Source organism: Cibotium barometz, chromosome 26 (assembly GCF_041138505.1).
Source record: "Cibotium barometz isolate CiBa-2024 chromosome 26, ASM4113850v1, whole genome shotgun sequence".
Classification (NCBI taxonomy): Eukaryota; Viridiplantae; Streptophyta; class Polypodiopsida; order Cyatheales; family Cibotiaceae; genus Cibotium; species Cibotium barometz.
The window spans coordinates 42,564,575-42,592,476 of record NC_141071.1 but is presented as its reverse complement, the minus strand read 5'-3'; the positions used below and the strand labels follow the sequence as shown (position 1 = coordinate 42,592,476).

Below are 27,902 nucleotides of genomic sequence, written 5' to 3'. Positions count from 1 at the left end.
GCAAGTAAGCCTTCTTAGACCCGTTTTGAGCGACCCGTTGTGCGCAAGGTAATGGCAAAAGCCGGCGTGGTCACCTCCCACTGTAAGTCTCTCTCTCGAAATGCAAACCATAAGATCACGGTTCTTGTAAAGCAGCTTGAGAGGCCCATCGTCTTGTGCAGGGATGAGAGTAGATTGTCTTTGGCAACAACATATGGATAGCCCTTCACAGTGCACCACGAAGGTACTTTCTAATTGCTGCAAAAGAGTATATTTATTTCGTGGAGTAGATTCCTTGAGATAATTGCCAGTAGATTTCACTACAACTGCCTGCTGTACGGCCAGCGCAAGAAGCAACACCAAAAGGTTACTGTACGGCCAGAGCCGAGGGAGAGAAAACTGCATTCGGCCAGATGAGAGATGAGCGCTTCTTGATGATGATCCCAAAAGTGAAGCTCCTCCTAGCTGAACTTGCCCAAAATATCAACTTTTTGTGCTTTTTTCAGCTTGATGCCCAAGTTTTAGCCCAAAATATTAACTTTTGTGTTTTTCCCAGGCTGCCTCCTTCTGTCCACATATACATGCCCAAAATAATAATATGTCTAGCCCTTCATTAATGATGTGTGAAAACACTGACTTATAAACATTATAAGTCACTTTAGTGATGAAAATTCCATGTTGCTCATGCTCTATAGCCATCTTTTCAGGCCAAACCTTGCCAGTAAATGCTTCAGCTTTCTTCTATGGAAAATAACCATTCACACCTTGGCTCCCATCAGTGTGTGAAACACTGGTCAAGACTGGTGAAGGGACCAAATTGGTGACATCACCTGCAATCTAGACTCCTTTTCCACCAAAGCATACCAGTCCTTGAAGCGAGCAAAAAGCAATCATCCACAATCAGCATGAAATACAAGGCTCCTCCCAAAGATGGGATCTGCATAGGTCCACATAAGTAAGTGTGAACCAACTCAAGTGGCTTTGAAGCTCGCCTGGTAGCGTGCTTCGGAAAAAACTCCCTATGCTACTTCCCACGAATGTAGGAACTGCAATGTCCCTGCCTCACCATCCGGTCCGAGAAATCCCGCCGCAACGCGTCCACACTCAAGTGGCCAAAACGAAAATGCCACAAATCACCGATCTGAGTAGCTATAAGAGAAGACAGTGCTGAGAGTTTGTAAATTCCATTCTCCACTCTATCTTCCCAAAACAATTTGGCCCGTTGCTTTGTCCCGGATAGTAATTGAATGCTCATCAAACTCCAATGCCAGTCTTGCAAACCTCATGTACTAACAAAAGATGAAAGGCAAGAGATGAGACGTAAAGAACCGGGGAGGAATTCTTCCCTCCTCTGCCATCAAGAACGATCTCCAACCTGCGCTCACTGTGAATTGGGATAGTGGACTTGTCACCAATAAAGATGTGACCTGTTTGCCTCTGAAGGTCTTGTAATAACTCTCGTGTGCCTGGAACCACCACTTTCCATAATCCACTCTCGAGTATCCCCAACGGTGAGACCGGCCGCCTCCCTGCTCGAAGAAGATGAAGCTCCAATGTCCATAATCTCCAAGTGCACAAAAGCCGGAGTCTTTGTAGCTGCACTTGAGAAATCTGCACCTTTCTCGATGCTCCACTGAGGACATTTTCTCCAATAGTGACCCTTCTAGCCATAATGGTTACTGGTCCGCTTGGCTTTCAAGGCATCACGATCCGAGTCGGGTTTCTTCTCAAAAGACTTCGAATGTGAAGACTGCCCTTTGCCCTTAGTGGTGTTGTAGTGGCCTTTTGATCGCTGGCCAGTCAAAGCCTCAGAACCTCCGTCGTGTGGAGGGTTCAAAAACTGCTCCTACTAGTCCAAGATCATAGGCACAAGCTCCTTTCAAGTAGTGGTGCTGAGCCTCCCGCTGGTGATCAAAGAGGAATAGAAAGCTGAGTACTGAGAGGACAGATGAGACAGCAGGGTGATTGTTGGAGAATGCACAGGCGGAAGCATAAACAAGACAAGAGAGAGTATAGAGAGCTTGTGGACAAGATCACCTTTTATATTAGCTTGAAGCTTTACAATGGCAATTGGCCAGCAAGAGAATGTTAAACTTGTGCAAGGGATTGGATGAATAAAGTGAGAAATGGGGAAACTCATTATATAGTGCACGCATGACTTGGCCGATTGCACTAAAGTAGGCCGACCCGCTCACGACCTACTAAATCAAGGAGAAATACAATATATGCCCTAAAATAGGTAAAATAGATACAACCCCAAATACACTGAGATGCATAAATTCTAACACCCCTCTGCAACTCATAGTGTGCAAGAGTCGGAAGAAGATAAGCCTATGAAGATGCAACCATGGATCCTCCAGCACCGCGAATATTGGAATCACCTCGGAGAGAGTATCCACCAACCCGTTTCCTCAAAATAAAATGCCACCACGAATAGCAAGGAACCTTGCTTGGCCAGGAATTCCCACACAAGTGTGCAGTGAACTCCAAGAATAGATGATGAGCTGCTGAACACACTGCGTCCATAACCCCAACAGTGGATGGAACACATCATGTCCCCAAAACCTCGAACAATGAACTCGGAACAAATTCAGTTTATAATCTTTGCTATACAAAAGATAACCATGTCCTGCCAGATGTCTAATGCCTGGAGCTCCGAAGCACGGTCCCCATGCACTAGTAAGTGGAGCTGTAATCAGCCCCCTCTCCCGCCCACAAGCCTCCTCTGGTTGGAAGCACATGGGGAGCAACTGCATGTGTACTAGAGAAGTACACCATCTGGGTCCTCCTGAGCTTGAAGCGCCTTGGGAGCCCTAGAAGTGGTACTAGAATCTGTATCATTGTCGTGTGTCGTGTCTTTGCCCTTTCTCTGAGATGAAGCCTTGCCCTTGGTCTTGTCCTTCTTCTTGGACAAACAATCCTTGGATAGATGCTTTTTCCGCAAGAGAAGCAGCGACTTCGACCTTTTTTCTGAACGGAGGAAAGTGTTTGGTCAGAATTGTTGACTAACACCTTCAACTTACCTTGTGAGATGAGAATAGACTCTTCCTCCAATAGTAGGAAGCTAAGATCATCAAAATCCAACTGAGTGGATGTAACGTGGCACCGCAAAGATCGAGAAATCACATCATAGTCCGGGGGAAGCTTAGTGAGGATAAGTGTAGCCAGCTGAGCAGAGGACAAAGCAGCACCCATAGGCAGTAACTGGTCATGGATAACCTTGGCCTTCATGAGAAACGACTGCATGGAACTGCCTTCAGGGAATAACAAACCGTAGAGCTGCCCTTGCAAGGTAACTGCCCTCATCGACAAATCTCGAGCAAAGAGATCCTCCAATTTAAACCATACCTGATGAGCATTGGTGAGAGTTTACACGGCCGGTGAGACCTCCTCTGTGATGGTCCGCATAAGCACTGAATGCACCTTCGAGTCCCGATTCTCCCAGTCTTGTAATTCTGCAACAAATTCATCCTCTTGATCCTGAGTCCACCTCCTAGAGTTCTGAGGACGCTCGGGCTTCCTTTTACTGCCCTGAACAATATCCCACAAACCCTTGTGGATGAACCAGATCCGCATCTGTAGTTTCCAATGGGCATAGTTGGGTCCTTTCAGCTTGTCATCCTTGTTGGCACAAGGGGAAGCCATATCCACAACAACAAGAAACACAGATCTCAGCTCTCAAAGACTTCTCTCAAGTGCTTTCCAACGAAGTGAGGCTCCAGAACCAATCAGCCCCCTCTCAAACCTACGAGAGGAGGAGGTTGGACAGCAACAAAACAATCCAAGAAACCACCGGGAACCTCCTACCGGCAGGGTAGGGACTCGTGGAGGAAGAAGGAGATGTACGGTCACTTGTCTGGCAACTCCACATGCAAGAAACTCACCAACAACTGATGCCGGAGCAGAAAACATAGCCAAAACTCCAATGCTTGCCTCTGTAGAAGAAAACGCAGCCAAGAACCTGGCTGGCTTGCCTCCGTAGGAGAAAACGCAGCCAAGAAACTGGCCGGCAGCAAGAAGAGGGTTGGCTAGACCAGAAAACGCAGCTAATGTAACACGCAGAAGCTCTGGGGGTCTTCTTTCAGCCCTAAACACTCCTGGAAACATGCTGATGCAAAACGCAGATAAGAAGAGAGAGTAGAGAGAGAGAGAGATGCTGGAAATTCAGTATATTAATATAGTACAAAAAGGTACTCCTAATCTATAGCCCTTGGCTGCCCTCTTGGAAAAGGTGAACATCACCAAAATCTGTCCCTAACTGGGACCCTAAGGACCCAACTCCCTTAATTCAGTATATTAATATAGTACAAAAAGGTACTCCTAATCTATAGCCCTTGGCTGCCCTCTTGGAAAAGGTGAATATCACCAAAATCTGTCCCTAACTGGGACTCTAAGGACCCAACTCCCAAGAGGGCAGCCAAGGGCTATAGATTAGGAGTACCTTTTTGTACTATATTAATATACTGAATTTCCAGCATATCTCTCTCTCTCTCTCTACTCTCTCTTCTTATCTGCGTTTTGCATCAGCATGTTTCCAGGAGTGTTTAGGGCTGAAAGAAGACCCCCAAAGCTTCCGCGTGTTACATTGGTATCAGAGCATCAGGCTCAGCAAAGCTAAACACTAATTCAGTCCTATATGATGGTGTACATGTCCAAGGTACAGGAAAGTGCACGGGTACGAAGCCCAAGGCAAGGAACACAAGATCGGGAAGAACTCCCAAGAGGTTTGTTGGTGGTGTTCCACAAAGCCAAAGGGGATGGCAGTCCTGTGAGCCAGATAGGTTCTCGGGCAACGGTCCCAAGGGAGGATTATCCTCCAAGGGGTGATGTGAGAGTGCCAGACTCATTTCTCAAGAATGAAGACCAAGACAGTGTTCAGAGTCAAGGCAAGAATGCCGTGGACATTGTGGAGCGTTACAAGGAGTTCCAACACACTTTCACGCGAGGAAAAGCTAAAAGCAAACTGTTTTAGGGTTTTCAAGGTTGTAAAGGTTGTTTTGTAAGAGTACTAGGGTTGTACAAGTGCTATATGGACTAGGGCAGCAAGTCGGCCCTGTAAAAACAGGTCGACAGTCCCAAGATGGGCCTCACAACCAACAACCCCTGGTCGGCTGGCCCATGGCCAGCATGGCCTGGTCGGTCAATACCTAGTCGGGCCCCTCCTGGCCAGTCACCTCCTACAAGCTGACCGGAGAGAGAAAAAACTATTAGAAGTCATCTCGTGTCTAGTTTTATACACCAGGGCCTTTGTTGTGGGTGTGCCCGCCCTTATGAGGTGTTTTATCATTTTTCCCCACTCTCCGCATTTTTCCCTTATTTTTTCCATTTTTTCTGTGGCTTGGGAGGCAATTCTGAGTTGGCAGGAGCACTGAGTGGCTGGCCGATTGACCCATCAGCAGACAGGTGACTGGCCGACTGCCCAACAGCAGTCGTGGACCTCTGTACTGCTGGCCGACTGGATGTATGCAGTCGTGGGCTTCATTTAGTGTTGGCCGACTGATGCTGCAGTCGTGGAGCTTTTTCAGCAGGCCGACTGCTCATCTGGGGGCATATAAATAGGCCCCCAGCCCCCTTGCCACTTGTGTATCATACCGGGATCTTCTTGTGTATATCAGAGGAGAGTTACACGCCTACATCTCTCTCTCTCTCGTGCTGTTTTTCTGCATGCGTTTTTTGCTCGTGTTCCCAGATCTGGTCATCATCTCCGTTGCGTATTCTGACATGGTATCAGAGCCTAGGCTCTAGATAGGTCTTGGGGATTTGTGTGAGCAAGAGGGGGACTGTTTTGTGGCTGATTGGTGGACTATTTTGGACTGTTCGGGAAGAGGAGAAGCAAGAGGACGGCAGGCTGATTTGCTGGACAGCCACTTGCAGGTTTTAGTTCTTCTTTGTTCCCACCCACCCACCCTTTTCAGAGTACATCCCCGCAATGGAAGATCTGTTTGAGATGGCCGAGAGACACGTGAAGATCCCTACACTGCCCACGTTCCCGGTGGACTATCAGTTGGACGGGAGTAACTACGGCATATGGAAGGTTATGATGGAATCTGTTCTGGAGTCTTACAACCTCGCTGATTTCGTCGTTGTTGGTGTTCCACGGCCGGAAGTAGAGGAAGGGGAGTTACCGTCGATCCGAAAGGACCGGGAGGCCCAGACACAGATGTGGGATCGTGTCAACGCCAGGGTCCGTTCGTTTATTTTCCTCAACTGCACACCGCAGGTAATCAATCATGTAAAGCATATGACGCTGGCCAGAGGTATATGGCAGCATTTGGCTTCTCTTTACAACAGGGTATCGCCCATGAAGAGGATTTCCTTGGAACTACAGATGCAGGTTATGAGCCCTGCAAAGTCGTCGACGATGCGGGAGCATATTAACAAGCTGCAGGCTCTTCAGCAGGAAGTTCTTCAGGCTGGGAAGGAGATATCGTCAGAGGACATGGCCATAACGTTGCTGTCCATCACCTCTAGGTGCACAAAAGCCGGAGTCGTCATGATTGCTACTGAGGAATCTACTCCCTTCTCGGTCTTCCGCTTGGGACACTGCCTCCAATAGTGGCCTTTCTCGCCACAATCATTACAGGTCCTCTCTGCCTTCAGTTTCTCGCGGTCAACGTCGAACTTCTTCTCAGAAGACTTCTCCGATGAAGCCTTCCCTTTGCCCGAGTTACGGCCTTTCGACCGTTGGCCAGTTAAGGCTTCCGAACCTCCACCCTGAGGAGGGTTCGTGAATCGTTCCTCCTGGTCCAGGACCATGGGCACAAGCTCCTCCCACGTGATGGTGCTGAGCCTGCCACTGGTAATCAAAGACGAGTAAAATGCTGAGTACGAAGAGGGTAAGTGTGATAGGACACCGATGTTTCATTTTCTTCAGGCAAGGAGGAGATTGGAGGACTCTCCGCAACGGATACTCGGGAGTGGATTCTCGATAGTGGTGCTTCCAGGCACATGACTCCTTCCCGTTCCGGTTTACAGGATCTCTGCAGGTGTTCTGGTCATATTCTTACTGGGGATACGTCCACTATCCCAGTTCACAGTGAGGGCAGGATGGAGATAGTTCCCGATGGCAGAGGGGGGAAGCATTCCTCCCAGGTGTTGTATGTTCCGGCACTTGGTTTTCATCTGTTGTCAGTGCATCAGGTTTGCAAGACTGGCGTATGGGTGGAGTTTGATGAGCATTTTGTTGCTCTTTGGGACAAAGCAACAGGCTAAGTGGTTTGGAAAGATGGAGTGGAGAATGGAGTTTACAAGCTTTTAGCACTCTCTCTCCCAGGTCCTCAGGTTTGTGATGAGTGGCAGTCTGGTAATGGCCACTTAAGTGTGGATACGCTGCAGGTGCAGGCTTTCCGAGACCAGATGGTGGATAGCTTGCCAGTAGATGGCAGCAGTTGGCAGGAACTTTCCAGTACTGATGTTGGTGGTTCTTGTGTTCGTGAGTCAGAGGAAACTAAACAGGTCACTTATGTTCGTGAGTCAGAGGAAACTAAACAGGTCACTTATGCTTTGATGTCTTGTCGTGTTCGGGACAAAGAACCTCCAGTAGATGAGGATGTTCTTTCCACGGGGACCTTTCGGAAAGCCAGGCAGGTGGCAGCTGATTACTTGCAGAAGGAGGTGGTTTCTCCAGGCTTTGTGGTTCCGGATTTAGAGGGGGTGGTTGACAGGTTTCAGAAGGCCTGGCATGGTCTTCATCAGGTTTCCAGGACTTGTTTGTGCACTGTAACAGGTGTTGATCCTTGTGAGCAGCGTGATGCCTCTTTGACTCAGAAGCAGAATGGTTCATTGATTTGGTTGATGGACACCAGATTGGACGGGAGCTTCTTGATGAGGCGGTTGAGCTCATGGTTGCAGATGACTCTTTGGGAGGCAGGATTGCGTTTCCTGTGGTTTCTGCTGCATGCGAAGGATCATGGACTCTTGTACACAGGAGGGGGATTGCTGGATGGAGTCCCCGACTCCACGGTTGGAGTGACTCAGTTTGGGGAGGAGATCCGGACACGAGGAGATCTACTTCAGGCCCAAGAGCAGTTTTCCGGAGCAGTAAGAAGCAGTCATCTTTTGCCTTGTCGCGGACAGAGGCAGAGTACCGGGCTGCTTGTGAGGTGGTGAGGATGCAGAGGTTGCATTGCAGGTTTGGGCTTCCACTGGAGGAACCCATGGTCATCCAGAGGCACTTTGTTCGTGAACAGATCGTTGCTGATGACATCTTGCTAGAGTTCTGTTCGACGGAGGACAGTACGGTGGACCTCTTCACGAAGTCGCTCTCTCAGGATTTGCTCAGGTGGCACCCCAGCTCCCTGTGGTTGGTTTCATAGCCAGGAGCTGAGAGGGGGTGTTAGAAGTCATCTCCTGTCTAGTTTTATACACCAGGGCCTTTGTTGTGGGTGTGCCCGCCCTTATGAGGTGTTTTATTATTTTTCCCCCCACTCTCCGCATTTTTCCCTTATTTTTCCCATTTTTTCTGTGGCTTGGGAGGCAGTTCTGAGTTGGCAGGAGCACTGAGTGGCTGGCCGACTGACCCATCAGCAGATAGGTGACTGGCCGACTGCCCAACAGCAGTCGTGGACCTTTGTACTGTTGGCCAACTGGATGTATGCAGTCGTGGGCTTCATTTAGTGCTGGCCGACTGATGCTGCAGTCGTGGAGCTTTTTTCAGCAGGCCGACTGCTCATCTGGGGGCATATAAATAGGCCCCCAGCCCCCTTGCCACTTGTGTATCATACCGGGATCTTCTTGTGTATATCAGAGGAGAGTTACACGCCTACATCTCTCTCTCTCTTGTGCTGTTTTTCTGCATGCGTTTTTTGCTCTTGTGTTCCCAGATCTGGTCATCATCTCCGCTGCGTATTCTGACAAAAACAACCCCCATGACATGCCTACAAAACTGGAAAGAAAAGGAAAAAAATGGGGACTCCTCCTGTGGGCGGGCACACCCACATCACAGGCCCTCACTCCCTATAGTATAGTATGGTGCAGACAGGAGATGAATGCTAACACTGCCCACACCTGCTATCTAGCTCCTAGCTGCCTGCTGTATAGGGTCCTGCTGTTAGCCGACATAGTACTAGCTGCCAGCTGACAGGCCCCTGTGCCTTCCCATGCTGTAGCTAATGATGCTGATGGACTTAACTGCTGACTAATCAAGGATTAGGACTGTTTATGCAAAAGACTTCACACTGAGCCAGTTCCGTGCTCGGGAAGACCTGCAATTTACAGGTTCCAGAAACGGGAGATATATCCATTGCATAATGCACGTGCATGCATCTCTACTTGCTTGAAACTGATTTCGCATGACTGCTTGCTATGATGTGTCCAATTCACAGGCAGGGGACGTCCACCTGTGAACCGTGCGAATGCCCTGTCTTCTGACTGAGTTCGTGGCATGTGAATAGGTGGTAAGTATCATTTCTAACTTTATTTATATTTGCAAAGGTTTTATAACCTTAGGAGTTCACACTGGGCCACTTGTTGGCTAGTGCCCGGGACCAACTACTGTCCAGCCAGCCTGGTGGGCACCCTCACCTTCTTTCTCATCCACGAGGCCATTTAATGGCTTGGACGGCAGTGCCACGTGGCAGGAGGGGATTGGACCCCTTCCACCTCTTTCCTTCATGACTCTCTCTCTCTCTCTCTCTCTCTCTCTCTCTCTCATCTTTGTCTCGCATGCCATCACACATTTGGCAGCTAGCACATCCCTCCCTTGCTCTCTATCTGCAAATCGACTAGCTTCAGTGTGTACTTGCTGGAGGCACCTATTGTACCTGTTGTAGCTGCCTACTTTCCCTGTTGTACCTGACTGTAAACCTGCAAGTAGGACATGCTGAAACCCTAACTGTACCTGCAAGCACAAGCTGAAACCCTAACTGTACCTGCAAGTACATGCTGAAACCCTAATTGTACTTGCTTCACATGCAGAAAACACAAGTGTATATGCTGATTTGGGGCTGTAAAGGTACTCATGTCACACCCCAACAGAGGTGAGACGATGAAATCTCGTTGAAATGAGGCCTTCTGAACTTCAAAGGCAAATTGTTGTGCCTTCTGGGAAATGTGGGTGTGAAGACCAGGTATAAACCCGTCCACATCCAGATGATATGGGACTAATGTGCAGTTCAATTTATTAGCCAACTGGGGAGAGATGGCGTCTTCAAAACTACCCATATCGAAAAGGACTACAAACTATTGGCCCTGGGCAAAGCCATAAGCTCGGATGAGGCTCTTCTGAGCAGCATCGCTCTCACCCTCCTGCTTAGCATCAAATACCACGGATGGCATAGGAAATGAGCATTAAACTAATGAATAAATTGATTAACTGATGAATGATCATACTTACTGAAGTTTGGTTGATTGCAAATGATGGTGGTTGATGCTGCTGCGGACTGCTAGCTGGTGACACCTATGACTGGGGAGACTGAGGAGAGCTGCTGATACCTCAAGTGTATGGCCTCCTTTTCCCGTTGGTGCTCGAGTAACATACATTCTCGATCAAGCTCACGTTGGTGTTCTCGAGTGACGTGTTCAGCGTGACGCCGGTCTTCGTCAATCCTGCGTTGGGCTTCCTCATAGTCCCGTCTTTCTGATTTTTCTCTTTTCCTTCGGGCCTCATCCTCTCTCCTTTGTTGTTCCATCTGAAAGAAGAGGGAGATGTGGTCGGGTGCTGCTGGAGGTGTAGAAGGACGTGCTGCTGCTGCCTCCAAGAGTTGGAGATGCTCCATGAGCAGCTGGTTCTGAGCTCTAAGAAGAGCTATGGTGTGTGCTATAGGCGGAAGAACATGGTCTCCTTCGGTGGAGACGTCTTCCGGCTGATGAGTACTCTCTTCTGTAGACATGATGCTGAAGTTGGTGGTCGTGCCAGAACACAATCTAACCATCCAAGGATGCCCCCACGCTAGGATACGGTGTGTGTGGACAATCTAAATCTGATACCAATGTGATATGCAGCGGAAGTCTTTGTATTGGAAGATCCCGTCACACAAATGCTCACACCGTCTTTTGTATCCTGAGTTTCGTGAGTTTAGCAATCCATTTGATACTTCAAACTTTAAAGAGATGAGAGAGAGAGAGATATGAGAACTTTACACCAGATTGGGTCCCGAATTACCCATTGAAGGGCCCCCTATCTCGATAACGAGATAGTATTTGCTTTATTTCTTTAGAGAGAATGACTGTGGACTGTAGATAAGCCAAACGCAAGACCTCGGAGGATCGGAAGCCTGGCTGAACTGTACACGGCTGTAGAAACACCTCGATGAACTGATCTCGAGCCTATGCACTCTTCCCAAGGGCATGAGGAAGGGCTGCACGCCTGAGGCTGAGAAAAGGAGATGGTGGACTGTTCTAAGCTATGTTAGAATGCTGTAAATGCTTATGAATGCTTGGTTACCTTTACCAGAGGGCTGGTGTATGCCTGGATGATGTACTGAAGGCTGGTTACTGATGTAAACTGTTGTAGGACTGAAAAACGCATGGAAGAACTGCTGGAAATCTGCAAACGCAGGGCTGTAGAGCTGTTTTCTGGCGTAGGACTGATGCTGGACTGAAACGCAAGCTACAGGGGCTGCTGCTGGACAGAAACGCAGACTTGAAGGGGCTGAAGATCTGTAAACGCAGCCTATAGGGGACTGAACTGCAGGCAGCTAGTTCACATGCAGAAAACGCAAGTGTATATGCTGATTTGGGGCTGTAAAGGTACTGTATGGCTGCGCTTATTGCTGTAGGAACTGCTGAACTGCATGCGTTGGAGAACCAAGGTTGGCTGAAGCAAACTCAAGCACTCCAAGGGCTGGATGAGACTAGTCTAGTGCTGAAGGCAAGGGAACTCCTAGGGTTGAGGAGGAAAGTTCTTAGCACGCTGAAGACTGAATGAGAAACTAAGCCCTATGCAAGCCTATTTATACTCACTAGAGGCTGGTCAAGCTGGCTGATCATTTATTTAATAAAGTTTATATTTATAAATGACAATAAATGCTAAATAAATACCATAAAATATGGAAAAAATACCAGATAAATCCTAGTAAATTCCTTAAGGCTTCTGAGATGTTCTAAATGATGCATAGGCATATGAATGCATATTATGGAGGATGCAGAGTGCTTTTTGATGCAAACCCTAAGGCTTCTACTGACTCTACATGCATGAATGATTCTCTCCAAGTGGGTTAAGTGAAGGGAGAAGAATTAGGGTTTCATGTGGGAGACATACACAGAGAGAAGAAGGGAGAGAGAGAGAGAGAGAGAGACATGTGGGGATAAGTCAACTCATCAAGTGTGAGTGTGTGACTCCCCTATCACACATGTATATTTGCACTAGTACACATAGTGCACTTAGTACATTAAAAGTACTAAGTGTACTATGTACTATAAAACTTATGGGCTAGTACACACTATAAGGGTGGGCATAATGCCTTTACCCCAACAACCTCCCACTTAAAGGCAAAGTGCCCTTAAATGAAGGAAAAGAAAAAATCAGCATGTACATGATAATATACAAGGCCATATCAAGGCTGAAACTGGCCTCATCCAATGCCCATTAAGTGTCTGCAATGAGCAAATCGCTCTGGAGGCAAACTCTTTGTCAACAGATCAGCCGGGTTGTCATCTGTATGAATCTTGACAAGCTGAATTTGCTTGTTCTCTATCACCTCTCTGATGAAGTGATACTTCACATCCACATGCTTCGTCTTTGCATGAAAAACAGGGTTCTTTGCCAACTGGATGGCACTCTGACTGTCACAATGCAACAATGGAATATTCCCTGTACAACCCAAATCAACCACTAACCGAGATAGCCATAATGCCTCCTTGCAAGCCTCTATGGCTGCAATATACTCAGCCTCTGTAGTAGATAAGGCAGTGCACTTCTGCATCCTGGATATCCATGACACAGCACCTCATGTGAATGTAAACACATAACCGGTAGTAGACTTCCGGTTATCTGGATGACCGGCATAATCCGAATCCGTGTAACCATGCACTAATGCATCCTGTTTGCCAAAGCAAATGCACATATCCTGTGTGCCCTTCAGGTATCTCATGACACCTTTCACTGCTTCCCAATGCTTCTTGCCAGGTTTGGCCATGTATCTAGAAACCACTTCCACTGCAAATGCAATGTCCGGCCTAGTAGCAACCATGGCATACATGAGACTGCCACAAGCTGAAGCATACGGAATCTTGGCCATATCAGCCCTGTCACTATCCGACTGTGGGCTGTCCATAGCACTGAGTTTCACATATGGAGGCAAAGGAGTACTAGTCTTCTTCCCCCCATCCATATTGAACCTCTGCAAAACTTTGCCAATGTATTCCTTCTGAGACAAATACAACACATGCTGATTTCTGTCCCGAAGTATCCGCATACCCAAAATGTGATTTGCATCACCCAAATCCTTCATATCAAAGGTCTGATGCAGCCTCTTCTTCAAGGCATCCATCTCTTTACGAGATTTCCCGGCAATCAACATATCATCAACATACAAGATGAGGATCAATAGACTGCCATCCAAAGCTTTCTTGGTGTATAAGCAGTGATCTATGTCACTCCTCCTGAAATCCTGGGATTTCATGAATGTATCAAATTTATGATACCATTCCCTTGGTGCTTGTTTGAGTCCATAAAGACTCTTTTTCAGCTTGCATACAAGCTTCTCCTTTCCATTCACTGCATAACCCTCTGGCTGTTGCATATATATCTCCTCATGGAGATCACCGTGAAGAAAAGCAGTCTTCACATCCATCTGAATCAAATCCAGATCATCATGAGCAACCAAAGCTAATACAGCTCTAAGTGTGGTCATTTTGACCACTGGAGAGAAGATCTCATCAAAGTCTACACCATATTCCTACTTGAAGCCCTTAGCCACTAACCTGGCTTTGTATCTTGGCTTTGCATCAGGTGCAACTTTGAGCCTGTAAATCCACTTGCATGGCAAAACCTTCTTGCCTGTAGGCAAATGCACCAACTTCCATGTTCCATTTTTGTGCAGAGAATCCATCTCTGACTTCATAGCACGCTCCCAAAGAGCCTTGTCTGCCCTCTGTAAAGCCTCCTTATAACATGAGGGCTCCCCACAGTCAGTGAGCATCAAGTAGTCAACCCCTGGAACAAACCTGTCAGGGATTCTGGAGGGTCTTGTGGACCTCCGTACCCAATGACCATCATTTGCAGGTTGCTGTCCAGCCTGCATATCACCTATTGGTGGCTCCTGTTCCATGCCATAAGGCTGAAAGATCATGCCCGGTATCTCCTCTAACTGTGGGATATCCATAGGGATATCTTCTGCCATCTCTGGCTGTCCATTTGGACCATTTTCAGCACCATTTAAGGGCTGGTTTTGTTGCTGTAATGGTTGATTTACAGCCCTTGGTTGTTGTCCATGATGTCCATCATCATCAAAGATGACTCTGCTAGGCTCCTGTTGCCTTGCAGGCTCCTTATACATGCATGTTTCATCAAAAATGACATCATTGCTGCGTATAATCTTTCTATTCACTGGATCCCAAAGTCTATATCCCATTTCACCTCTATCACCATATCCTAGGAATATGCATTTGTGAGACTTAGGATCAAGTTTGGTGCGTATTTCCCTGCGTATGTGCACGTACGCAACACAACCAAACACTCTCAAGTGCTTGTAGGACGGAGGCTTCCCTGTCCATACTTCCTCTGGCACTTTCCCACCAAGCCTCGTGTTAGGTGACCTGTTTATAAGATGAACGGCTGTCATAACAGCTTCAGCCCAAAAACCATGAGGTAACGCAGCATGTGACAACATAGAACGGACCTTCTCCTGAATGGTCCTGTTCATCCTCTCTGCTGTCCCGTTTTGTGGAGGATCATAAGGAGTAGAGAGCTCTCTCTTGATGCCTTTAGCATCACAAAAGTCCTGAAACTGTTTGGACATATACTCTCCACCATTGTCGGAACGCAAAGCCTTCAGTGTTTTGCCAGTTTGATTCTCAACATGAGCAACAAACTTCTGAAACACTGAGAATGTATCACTCTTTAAACGAAGAGGATAAACCCACACCTTGCGTGTGGCATCATCAATAAAAGACACAAAATATTTTGCCCCTCCCAAAGAAAGCTGAGGCATCTCACATACATCTGTATGCACAAGCTCTAACTGAGCATCTTTCTGTCCAAGAGCTTTCTTGTGGGGGCACTGGAGTTGCCTGCCATATATACAATGCTCACAAAACTGAAAACTTGAGAACTTTAGAGAAGGCAAGTAACCAAAACGAGACAATTGCTTCATTCCTTTGACACTCATGTGTCCCAACCGGCTATGCCACATAGAGATTTCCGGCAGCTTGGTTGCATTTACATTAGCATGGTGACAAACACCAGCATGCATGAAGTAAAGAGTGTCCACCTTAGAGCCTCTGGCAACAACCAGTGAGCCCTTACTAATCTTCCACTTTCCACGACCAAATGTGGTAACATAATCAGCATCATCAAGCTGTCTAGTAGAAAGCAGGTTCTTCTTGATCTCAGGCACATGCTTGACATCATGGAGCATAAGCTGTGAGCCATGTGAAAACACAAGCCTCACATCACCTCTGCCAAGAATCTTGCATGCATGGTTGTCACCCAAATAAACTACTCCTTCATTGCCAGCAGTATACCTGACAAACAAGTCTCTGCAACCTGACATGAAAGGAGGCACCTGAATCAATGATCCATGAGTGCATACCATGACCATCTCCTGCAAGAAGTGAATGGGCATCAAGTGAAGACGTGAATAGGACTTCATCCTCACTGTCACCTGCATGTGACACATTGACTTCTTCAATCTTGACTCCACTTTTGCCCTTTGGCTTTGCATCTTTGGCTTCATCTTTGTCTTTGTCTTTGCCTTTGCCCTTTTCCTTTTGATCATTCTTCCATTTGTAGCATTGCTTTTTGAAGTGTCCCTTCTTGCCACAATAATGGCATTCCAAGACCTTTTTGGAGCAGGACTTGCTCCTTCCCCATTCTTGGCTTTTATCCCTTTGCTGGGATCTCCCACGTGCATTCATTGCATTGGACTTTCCAACAGAGTTGTTCTTCCTGTTCATCTCCTCTTGAAGGAGAGCACCCTCCACATCTGCATATGACAACATAGCATTTGAATTGCTAGTGGCTGTCCTGAATGTGTCCCATCTCTCTGGCAAAGTGCATAAGAGAAAGGTGGCTTTGAACTCATCGTCCATTGCCAACTGTTGATTGATGACCTGGCTGACAACATCATTAAACTCATTTAGATGGGCTGTCATAGACGCCCCTTCCTTCATTTGAAGACCTATGAGTGTCTTCAACCAATACACTTTGCTTGAGGCACTTTGCTGGGCATACAAGTCCTGCAATCTTTGCCACATTCCCCAAGCTGTCTTCTCTTCACGAATGCTGAAAAGTAAAGAGTCTAACACAGACAACATGATGGTAGATCTTGCCAGCTCATCCATATCTTCCCATTCTTCAGCATTAAGAGAAGCGGGCATTACACCCCTTTCTTTGATGGGCTTGTGCTGCTTCTTCTGGAGCAACACATTATAGCACTGGGTTTGCCAAATATCATAATTATGTGAGCCTTCAAGCTTCTTGATGTGAAGCAATGAAGAGCTCTCACCTGTGGTTGCCATACCAATATGCAACCTTTGTCAATGCCTGACTCCCTGCAAGATGTGCAAACACTGCACCAAAGCACATAAAGTGCTCACAGTTGTTCTCCCAAAGTTTATCTCCCACTGCGGAAGCACGAATGCAACTCTCCTCCCACTGTATGTGATAAAATCACCAAAATCTGGTTGCTGCAGATTTATGACAGCACCTTAGATGTGCTCTGTTCCCCTTCCAAGACACTGTACAACAGTGCTAAGTGCTCACCAATGATGTACCAAATCTGTACCGGCAAGTACAGCAGCTGAAAATGAGCCTTTTCCTCACTCAAATCAATGTACAGCCATGCCAAAACTTGTACAAAGTTGTACTAAATCTGTACCAACAAGTACAGCAGCAATAAATGCTCTCCTGGCTGTCCAAATGAGTGAAAATCAGACCTTGACAGTCTCCACCACTGCATACAACAGTCCCGGACAGAAATTGGGCAAAAGCCCCTTGACTGCAAGTGGATTTCTGAGGATTCAAGGCATAAAAGTCTTGCCTGCTGCTTTGCCAAGCTCAACAAGCATAAAATCTTGAAAAGCCCCTTGATTCAAGATCAATTTCTGATCATACATGGTACATTAATGCACATGAAGGCATCCAGAGTCTTCACAATGCTTCCCCCTGGCCACATATACATCCAATACATAAAAGCCCCTTGATTTACAGGCACATTGAGTGCTTGACAGGCATCAACACATTGCCCAAAGCATCAAATGCCAGTGCCTGCATGCAAATCAACCCAATCGGCACAAAAGCCCTTTTATCTGCACTCCAATTTCCTGCAATTTTGCCCCAAATGTGAGATTGCTCACATCATACAGCATGTATGAATGCCCAATGGCACAATTACATCAAAAGCCCCAAATTTTGACATCCAATTTCCTGCAAATTGATCTTGAATGTGACCAATGTCACCCAATGTTGCCAATTTTGCTCAAAAATTGAGCAATTTGGACCTGTACCTGCTCAATTGATGATTGTACCTGCTCAATTGATGATTGGACATGCAAAATTCCAAAATTGAAGCAAATACCTCAGGTAATTTCTAATTTATGTTGCAGAAAGAGGGTGTCGAATTTGCTGCTTCGTGTATTGATGATGCTGCTGCTGTTCTGTGTAGGTCTTGCAGGTTGCAGGTTAAGGCTTCTCCTAGCTGCTTTGCTGAAGTGCTGACTCGTGCTGATGCTGCTGCTGCTTCTGTCCTCCGCCCATTGACATCACCACCTGTATGAATACAGGCACGCAGAGCAGAGGCATGGACGGATCCAAGCGAGCCAAGTCAGGCGTCCTGGGCACTGCCTTCACACACGTGCCTCTGACAGCGTCGTCTGTATGCCTTCCGCTTGATACTAACGCTCACGCCGCTTTTGGTTTCCGGGCGCCAAGTCTTTCGGTGTGGGCGCCTAGGGAGCCCAAACCGCCGCCTTTGGTTTCCGGGCGCCAAGCCCACTGCATGGCTCGACGGCTCAACAGGAGGCGACTACGGCTCAACAGCGCTCAACAGGAGGCAGCTCAACAGCGAGACGATGATGATGATGACCCCGCCGCTCTGGACTCCTCCGGCCTCACCACGTTGCTGCTGCGTACTAAGGCGTCGCAGTGCTGTGCCTTGTAGATGAAGCGTTGCAGCTCTGTTCGTGACGCATACATGCTGCGCACTGCCCTGCACTGGAGATTCAAAGTCTAAGGGTGTAGCAACATGGGAACGCACAATCAAATTAGAGGAATCCTGAAACCCTAAAACACTGCCAGGCTCTGATACCAGTTGAAGGGAGAAGAATTAGGGTTTCATGTGGGAGACATACACAGAGAGAAGAAGGGAGAGAGAGAGAGAGAGAGAGACATGTGGGGATAAGTCAACTCATCAAGTGTGAGTGTGTGACTCCCCTATCACACATGTATATTTGCACTAGTACACAGTGCACTTAGTACATTAAAAGTACTAAGTGTACTATGTACTATAAAACTTATGGGCTAGTACACACTATAAGGGTGGGCATAATGCCTTTACCCCAACATTAAGGGACTTGACTTACTGACTGACCCGCTAAGGTTGAGGAATGACCTACGTAGCTCGTGCCTGACTTATCCTGGACTGAGGATGTACAATGGGGTCACGGCGTACGACAATTATCATCCTACTGGGTTCTAATAATGTACAACTGTTGCACTGCTGATGATGAGCCATCTGGAATGATGTCATTGATTCTGCGTATCTGGTATGGTATTGGATGCCAGATCATTGTGTAGATAGTTAGGGTTTGCATATAGGAAAGGGGCCAGCCCATAGGGCTACCCCAAGTACTTGTGTGGGCATGGGGACAGTGTAAAACCAACCCACATGAGGCCAGGAAGGCCCTGGCTATAGCCACCAGCCATGAATAGGCCATGGAGGGGCTGTAGGACAGCCCTAGGGGCAGGCCAGGGGTAGCATACAGGTTGTCCAACCTTTTTTATGGCTATAAGGGCAAGTATGAGGCAGCCCATACAGGCTGCCCAGTCTCCAAACAGCATGCATACAATGCCCAAGCCTGTTAGAAAATAGGCGCCTAATGCCCAGCCAGCCATGAGAGCATGCGCAGCATTTAAGAGGATTTTTCTAGCATTTATTGCTATTTATCAGTCGTGGGCTGAATTTCTGCCAGCTGACTGGAATTAGAGCTGGCCGACTGCCTTTATGGGTAGTATAAATACCAAGAGCCCAAGTCTTTTGTGTTATCTCATAATTCACCAAGAGCTAGGCTAATCAAAGGGCCAGGACCGCCAAGGATTTGCTAATGCAAAGGGGTGAAGGACTGCAGGTCAAGGGCAAAGTTATCTCAGCCAAGAAAGGTCAAGTTTTCTGTATTTTCTTTTCAGATTTGCATCATTCTGATAAAGCAAATACACCATTCGTGGTGGGGGCCCTACAGAGGGTATTCGGGACCCAATACTGTGTCCTCTCCTCTCTCCCTCTCTCTCTCTATTTTCTGCACATCTTCATTCAGTTTGTGCGTTAATTCCGTCACGAAAAGTGTGCTGATTTCTGAGCATTTGTCACATGCACTCTGCACTCAGTGCATGGTGACAAGAGGAAGACTCACAGCACGGACTGGCAGTGTTTCATGTGCAAGACGATGCACACCTGACCTTGGACTCATGTGCAAGACAATGCACACCTGACCTCGGACGACCAGGATGGAACCCTGGCTGACACGTCCCAGACTGGGCTCACATGGGACCAGTTTACCATCCCAAGTCCTGTCCTGCACCTTCTGTACAGATATGTCTACGTGGCATCCAAGTGCGAGATGCACGTGACACTACATCTACAGTACCAAATGTGCGTGCTGTGAACCGGCACCAAGTGTACGTGTTTGAGTATCTACTATTTACACCGGGTATGAGTACCTGCTTATGTACTCGTACCAGGGAGGCTTGAACCACGGTCTCAGCGAGGATGTGAGTCAGGCTCTAGTATGAGAGTGCTTGTTTGTGCATGGTGTTGGAATGACAGTTTCGCGTTCACTTCCCTCTAGGTGTATGAGACTAGTGGCCAGGCTATTTACACTCATTCGACGAGTTTGACATCGACAAACTACTCCGACACACTTCTGTTTGGGTAACTTGTCTTCATACTTGCATTGCATTGGATCATCTGACTGGCAAGCCCTTGGAACTTTGTACTGGAGGCCACAAAGGCCGAGTCTATGGTGGCACACACTATGGATTCTATGGCGAAGGAATTGGGTATGAATCCTCGAGTGCTAGCCCGCAACTTCAACTACACTGGAGATTTGGTGAAAGGCAATGCAAGGGAACTTTGTGTGAAAGAACCTCCGCTTGGGGAGACAGGTAATGCTATGTCATGCAGGGTCAAGTCTTATGTGCACAAAGATAAGGCTTCCGTGACTTCCAGGCAAGCCTCCACCTTGCATGGGTCGAGAAAAGAAAAGGATGTATACGGCAAAGAGAGGGGCAAAGAGGATGTTAATGTACATGTGATGCATGCTCCCCATGGGGAAAGTGATAGGCATGTTAGCCACCGCGGTTTGCCTATGGAATTGGCTAGAGATGAGCCCCGCCATGGGCTGGAAGTTATGCATAATGTGGGGACAGCCAAAGCTGATTATGTACCACATGCCATTGATGCTACCAAGTATACCCATGGTGAACGAGTCTCATGGAGGGATCCTTATGTGAATGCAAGCATTGGGAGGTCGCCTTTGCACAGGTCACCGTTGCATAGAGCACATGCCTCCGTGTCGCATGTTTCTTGTTAGGGTTTGATGCATGCTTGCCCCATTGGATAAGGGGAAGAGAAAGCTCGAAGATGAGGGTCATCATGCCAAGAGGCTTAAAGAATTTAAAGCAGGTGACAAATCTGTAAAGTTTGAAGCCTATCATGGTGATTATGATGCAAGCAAGGCAATGGCTTTTGTAGCCCAGTTTGACATTGCCTTCAGCGAGCGATGAGAAATTCTTTGAGAAATCCAAGATTCACCATGTAAGCATGTTTCTAAAGGGCTTGGCTGCCCATTGGTGGATCACGGAAAAGCTCTCTGGTAGTCCCGTTCAGACCTCCTCAGCTGATCGCCGCCTCCTAAGGCTGGCTGTGGACATTGCGGAGCGTTACAAGGAGTTCGAAGTATGTGCCTAAGTGTTTAATTGCATCAATAGTCGTGTGTGAAATACTCGGATTAGTTACAATATCCACACTTGATTAATAGGAGGGGTGTAGTGTTTTTGATTGCCAACACATTACACACTGCAATCATAACTTAATATGATTAAAATGGTTTTTTTTTTCACACTTACCATGTGCAAGATTCACAGGATTCTAAAACACCCTTATATAGGTAGAGAGAGAAGCAAGTCGGCCAGCCCTTTACCTGGCCAACTGGAGATATTTGGACAAATCTTTATAAAAACCCCTTTTATTGGGTGATTTTGCTGGCCAGCCATTGCTCCGTTTTCTTGGCCATTTGTTCACCCATTTGGGTTGTCCTGGCATAATGCTTGGGACACATGTACATCATCGTAGCTTGCAAGTGGGTCATATCTGGCTTGTATGAGACTTGCATAGAGAGACTGACATTGACTAGACCCTAGACCTAGATGGCGTGCGGTGACGAGTCCCTGGACAAGGGCTCACAAAATGCATAGTGCCCATCCCAAATGAGTCCGAAGTGTACTAATTAGCTAGAATGTCTACGTGGGACCCTAGTACAACAAGTGTGCACATGACATCCCCTCCTGCTTAAATTGATGGCAAGATTTGCATTGCCTCCAAGTAGTCCACCAGCAACACTCGGTACTCCTTGAAGAAATCTTAGTCCAACCAAATGGCTTCATGTGTTTCTTGGTTCTTGAACTTCGTCCAAAACAGGCACTTCTTGTGACTGGTGCCATGTTTGAAACAATGCATAATAACTTGTTCTTGCTCCAAGACTTTTATCTCGTCAATGATGTCTGACCATTGCTCATACAGGACGTCCCATATATTGCTTTAGATAATTGTCATGAAATACTAGATGCAGAATCGGAGTTTCATGTTGACATCGTTGATCTTCTTTTCTATCAAGAAGGGACCAAAGCTTCTGAAGGACAACTTAGGGCATCACTTGCCCACTTGCTTGATTCATTGCTTCATAATTGTCAAATAGACCCAATCTCCTTCAGAGAACTTGATGTCCTTTCGATGCTTGCTTTCATGTCTTGTGTAGGCTTCTTGAGCTTTAGCCAACCGCAGTTTGACAAACTCCAAGATCTCCTTTTAGACTCAATCACCTTTTGGCATCGAGAACTTTTAAAATAGTCCTAGTCATCAAAGAATGAAAGGGCCTCTCCAATGTCACCTTGTAAGGTGTCTTGCCAATTAAGGATGAAAAAGTCATTCAACACCGCTTGATCTAATGATAAAAATTGCACCCACTTACCTTGATGGTCATTGACATAGCATTTGAGAACGTTGAAAGCCAATTGATGAATCTGTGTTTGTTCTGTGGGTGAAATGCACTTGAAAGCTGCAATTTAGTACCAAAGTTATTGAATAGAGCTCACCAAAATGTGAGGTAAATTTAGCATCTTTATCTGAAACAATAGTCCTAGGCAATCCACAAAAGTCCATAATGATATATTGGAAAGGGCTATTTGAAATTGGCACTGGTTGCAAGAGTCCTACTTGTATTTTCACCTTTTGACAAATCGGATAATGTGCGACATATGTAAACACTTCTCTCCGTAGCTTAGGCCAATAAAAATGCCTCGCTAATTTCTCCAAAGTGTTGTTCATGCCTTGATTACCACCAATGATGACATCATGCATGGCATGGAGAAGGACAACCCTATACAAGAGTCAATCATTGTGAATTGTGAATAGACTTTAGTGGCTTCAAGCGCCCGTGCCCATTCCGTATTGAATTCCTCTGAATCCACGTACTTATGTTACATGTCGTGTAGACCAAGCCCCTCAAAGCTTAACAAGGTAGGGTGGATGGTGTAACTGGATTAGACATCCCTACAATGTTCTCAATCATCTTGCGAAACTTGGGGAAGATTTGATCCCAACGAGCCTGGCGATCGCTTTACTGGGCACTCGACATGGTTTGAAGCCATTTAAGTATCTGATGGTTTGCGGAAACCATGAATTTGCACCCATATATTGAATTACAGCTAGGGGCTCTTTATCATAAATTGTTCTCTACATTGGGTTCAGTATATGGTAAGCCGTGTTGTGTGTGTACTTGGTCAACATAGTGTGTAAAGTGTATGTCTGTGTGAACCCACTGTTATGAGTGAGGTTGTGTGTCTGTGTGTGAACCACCTCTATCAAATAATATCTAGATATTTGTGCACTATGACATAAGCAGTGATGCTAGGAGGACAACCTTTGTAACCCATAAAGGTGCATGTACTTCATTGAAGAAATATATCAATAGTCACATCATTGAGTTTACTTCTCTCTCTAACCCTCCCTCCTTCATTGTTTGCTGTTTACACTCCATAGACATGTATCTCTTTGACCCTCCATAGCTGCAGCTACTGTCCAGCTCCACCATATGTCTATTTCTAGGTGTCTTTGTCCAAAGTTGGATACATGCATGTCGTGCATGTACAGGAGGAGAAAGAACACCTTTGTCTAAGGTCATAATTATTGTATTCCTCTTGAATAACAGTTGTAATATTCACTTTTTCTAATTTTTGTGTCTTCCTCACGTATTCCAAGATGTAGCCTGCAAGTGTTGAAGTGCTAATTAGGATAGGATTAGTATAAGTGCTTCAATAGTTGCTCCCGATTTTGTCACACTTAGGTTCAGAGAATCAAGTCTTCCAATGTCATTCTTTTCCTCTCTTCCTTTTCTCTGTATATTTTCAGTTACATGGTTTGAAGATTTACACGTCTGTTATTGCTATTCTAACATTGGTTCTAGTCTGTCATCTCCATGTTGTGGGCTTGGTGACGAATCTGTTGCATGACATCTCATCTTTGCCATGTTTTGTTATACAGGAAAATTTTAGTCACTTGGATCCAAAAAAAGAAATAAATGAGATACCACAGATTGAGAAAACCTTTGGGTTGAAGGGACAGTTGTCCACGGTAGCTACACAGCATTGTGACAAAGAAAATATGATGCAGCTTTGCTCCAAAACTTCAGCAAGCTATGAATCTCCAGGCGGGGGGTACAACAGGTGTGTTTGGTTTACCTGCTTACCATTTCTTTTGAGTGCTCATCATTTTCCTGGAGTACTCATAATTTTCCAGTGAAATATACAGCCTGGTGTTTACGAGACTATGCCAAGAAGGGCTCTTAAGAGAGGCATTGCAGGTCTTGGACAAAGTCCAGCCTTCAACTCAGATGTACGCTTGTCTTCTGCGAGAGTGCGCCAAAAGGAAGTCTTTGAAAGACGGAAAAGAAGTGCATGAGCACATCATCAGAAGTGGATTAGAGTCGGATATTTTGATTAAGAACATCCTCGTTGATTTGTATGGGAAATGTGGGAGTGTCTTTGTTGCAAGGCAACTATTCAATAACATGGCTGAACGAAACGTTTTTTCATGGACAGCAATCATCTCAGGGCATGCAACTTCTGGGCAAAATGAGGAGGCTATTTTTCTATACAAAGAAATGCAACAAGAGGGTGTGGTCCCTGACAAGGTCACATTTGTCATAGTTCTTAAAGCATGCACAAGCATGGCAAACCTGGAATTGGGAAGGCAGGTCCATGCACACACAGTTAGATGTGGATTGGAATCTGATATATTTGTTGAGAATGCTCTAGTGGACATGTATGCTAAATCTGGGAGCATGCGGGAGGCACACAGAGTCTTTCATGGAATGGATGTACGAGATGCATTTTCGTGGACGGCAATGATTGTGGGATACTCTGAACAAGGGCACTTTGAGGATGCCTTTACTTTGTTTAAGAGAATGCAACTTGAAGGCATGATGCCTGATAGGGTCATTCTTCTTTGCATCCTTAAAGCATGCATCAGAACATCAGCCTTTGACCAAGGCAGGTGGTTACATGCTGTTGTTATCAGGTATGATCTTGAGTCGGATTTATATGTAGCAAGCACGCTTGTTGATATGTATGCTACTTGTGGCAGTATCATGGATGCATGCCGGATATTTAATAAAATGGGTAAACAGGATGTAATCTCATGGAATGTGATGATTGCAGGCTATGCCAATCATGGATTTGGAGAAGAGGCTATGTTCATGTTTGAGAAAATGCAAGAAGAAGGCTTGAAGCCGGATATTGTCAGCTTTATTGGTCTGCTGAAATCATGCACAGCCATGCAAGCCTCAGATCAAGGACAGCACATCCATGCCCAGATCATAGAACATGGATTTGAACTGGATTTGTTTTTGCAGAGCACCCTCGTTGACATGTACACTAAATGCAGCTGCATGGAGGGGGCCTATCAAGTATTCAACAAGATGAATGTGCGCAATGTGATTGCTTGGACGGCAATAATCACAGGGCATGTTCAGCAGGGGTGTTCCGAAGATGCAGTCTCTCTCTTTGAACAAATGGTCCAGGAAGATATTGACCCAGATGAGGTTGCTTTCTTGAGCCTTCTCAAAGCATGCACTAGCTTGGTAGCAGTGGAAAAGGTTCACATGCTCATCAGGAGAAGTCATTTCGAGTCAAGTACTGCAGTAGGGAATAAACTTGTTGATGTTTATGGGAAACTTGGTAGTTTAGAGGCTGCTTATGAGGCATTTAACAATTTACTTGAACGTGACGTGGTCTCTTGGAATGGGATCATATCAGGGTATGCTGAGCATGGCCTTGCTGAAGGAGCCTTCAAAGCATTCGATAGAATGCAAAGAGAAGGGGTAAAGCCGGATCGAATGACCCTTGTTAGCATTATAAAAGCTTGCACTGATTCTGGCACATCAAAATGGTGCGAACAGATCCATGCCTTAGTCATTGAAAGGGGTTTTTACTCTGATGCGTTTGTGGGGAGCAGACTCATCAATATGTATATTAAATTCGGAAGCTTAGATCATGCACAAGGAGTGTTTGACAGTATTTGCGATCGTGATACTGTGTTGTGGACAGGGATGATTACAGGTTATTGTCAGCATGGGCATACCAAGGAGGCACTTGAATTGTTTGAGAAAATGCAACAGGAAGGCTTAAGACCAGAAAAGTCCACCTTTGTCAGTGTTTTGAAAGCATGTACAAGTTTAGAGATGGGCAAGCAGATCCATGCCTCCATAAATAGTAGTAGTTTAAAGTGTAATGTAGTTGTGGGTAACAGCCTTATTGACATGTATGCCAAATGTGGAAGCATACATGATGCACATGAAGTATTCAACAATATGGAGGAACGAGATGTGGTCTCTTGGACTGTTATTATTGATAATTATACACAGTATGGGCTAGGTGATCAAGCTATCGTATTATTTGAACAGATGAGCACTGCAGAGGTTAAGCCAGATGAGGTTACTTTTGCTAGCGTTCTAAAAGCGTGCACTAGAGTTTCAGCCCTTGATAAGGGCAAGGAGGTACACATGCTTATCATAGAGAGTGGATTTGAGCTGGACGGATTTGTGAAGACTGCTCTTGTTGACATGTATGCCAACTGTGGCAGCATAGGTGACGCGTGTCGAATGTTTAACAAGATGGATGATCGAAATTTGGTGGTGCCATGGAATGCGATGATTGCAGGGTATGCGCAGCATGGCAAGGGTATGGAAGCTGTCATGTTGTTTGAACAAATGCAACAGGAAAGGATCAGGCCAACTGACATTACCTTCATAAGTGTCCTCTCTGGATGCAGCCATGCAGGCCTTCTGGATGAGGGTCGCCAATACTACAAGTTAATGAGAGAAGCTTCGGGTATCACCCCCACAATGGAACACTATGCTTGCATGGTGGATCTATTTTACCGTTCAGGACACTTGGAAGAAGCAGAGGAGTTGATTGAAAGTATGCCTTTGCAACCTACAGAGGTGGTCTGGAGGACTTTGCTTAGAGCCTGCCAAGTTACTGGTAATGTAGATCGAGCAAAACGTGCTGTTGGATGGGTCCTTAAGCTCAATTCACAAGATTTTGCGTCACATGTGCTACTAGCAAATATCTGTTTGGCACCAGAGCAGGTAGGCAAGGAGGTGACGATGCATGAGGACTTTTTGGCAAGCAGCTGTATCCAGTGAACAGTCTCCTAACCATCTGACTTTGGGTCCAAATGTGGTCAATGAGGCCTGCCATCTGGCTTGGGCTCATCATGGAGAGTCACAATGCCACCAACAAAGGATGCCTAACAACCTTTGCCACTTAAACCAGGTTTGTGAATTCACAGAAAGTGCAGCATCCTAAGAGCTGCCAGTACACACATTATATCATGTTGTACACTGTAGCAAAGAGATTAGATGTAAAATAGACCTATCTTTTATTACCCAGGTGGGCTTTCTTAGAAGTGGAGGCCCCGGGCATATAAGCTGTGTGTCACTCTTCAGTTGATTGTCACTATAACCTTGCCACGCCACTCAATATGCATGTGCCCTCAACCAAGAGGTCTGTAACACAGGATTATGAAAGAAATTATACACAATCTTTTAAAAAAGTCTTCTTAAGCAAATAGATTTGAGCATTATGAGTGGTACGATGAATTTGATAGTTCAATCCATTAAATATCACATAATATTTTTGGAGGAGACTAAGGTTGACGCTTTAAAAAACACTACCATAGCACATATATATACTATGTTGGTGTTTTTTAAAGCGTCACCTCCTCTAATGACCAAACCATTATTGATATCTTCATGTTTAAGCTTGTGGA

The 27,902-nt window shown here is 46.1% G+C and overlaps 1 protein-coding gene across 2 annotated transcripts; it reads left to right on the top strand.

Moving 5' to 3' along the window:
• LOC147623992 (pentatricopeptide repeat-containing protein At3g09040, mitochondrial-like) lies at window positions 1-27,690 on the top strand. Of its 2 annotated transcripts, none has more exons than XM_086820671.1 (4): window positions 1-82; window positions 162-223; window positions 24,114-24,295; window positions 24,381-27,690. In XM_086820671.1, exons 1-4 carry the CDS (start codon window positions 52-54, stop codon window positions 27,274-27,276), a joined length of 3,171 nt encoding a protein of 1,056 aa, XP_086676797.1. In that variant the 5' UTR covers window positions 1-51; the 3' UTR covers window positions 27,277-27,690. The 2 variants fall into 2 exon arrangements, with proteins under 2 accessions (XP_086676797.1, XP_086676798.1); XM_086820672.1 differs by having other exon boundaries at window positions 13-82; window positions 24,671-27,690.
• Window positions 27,691-27,902: the final 212 nt, after the last annotated feature.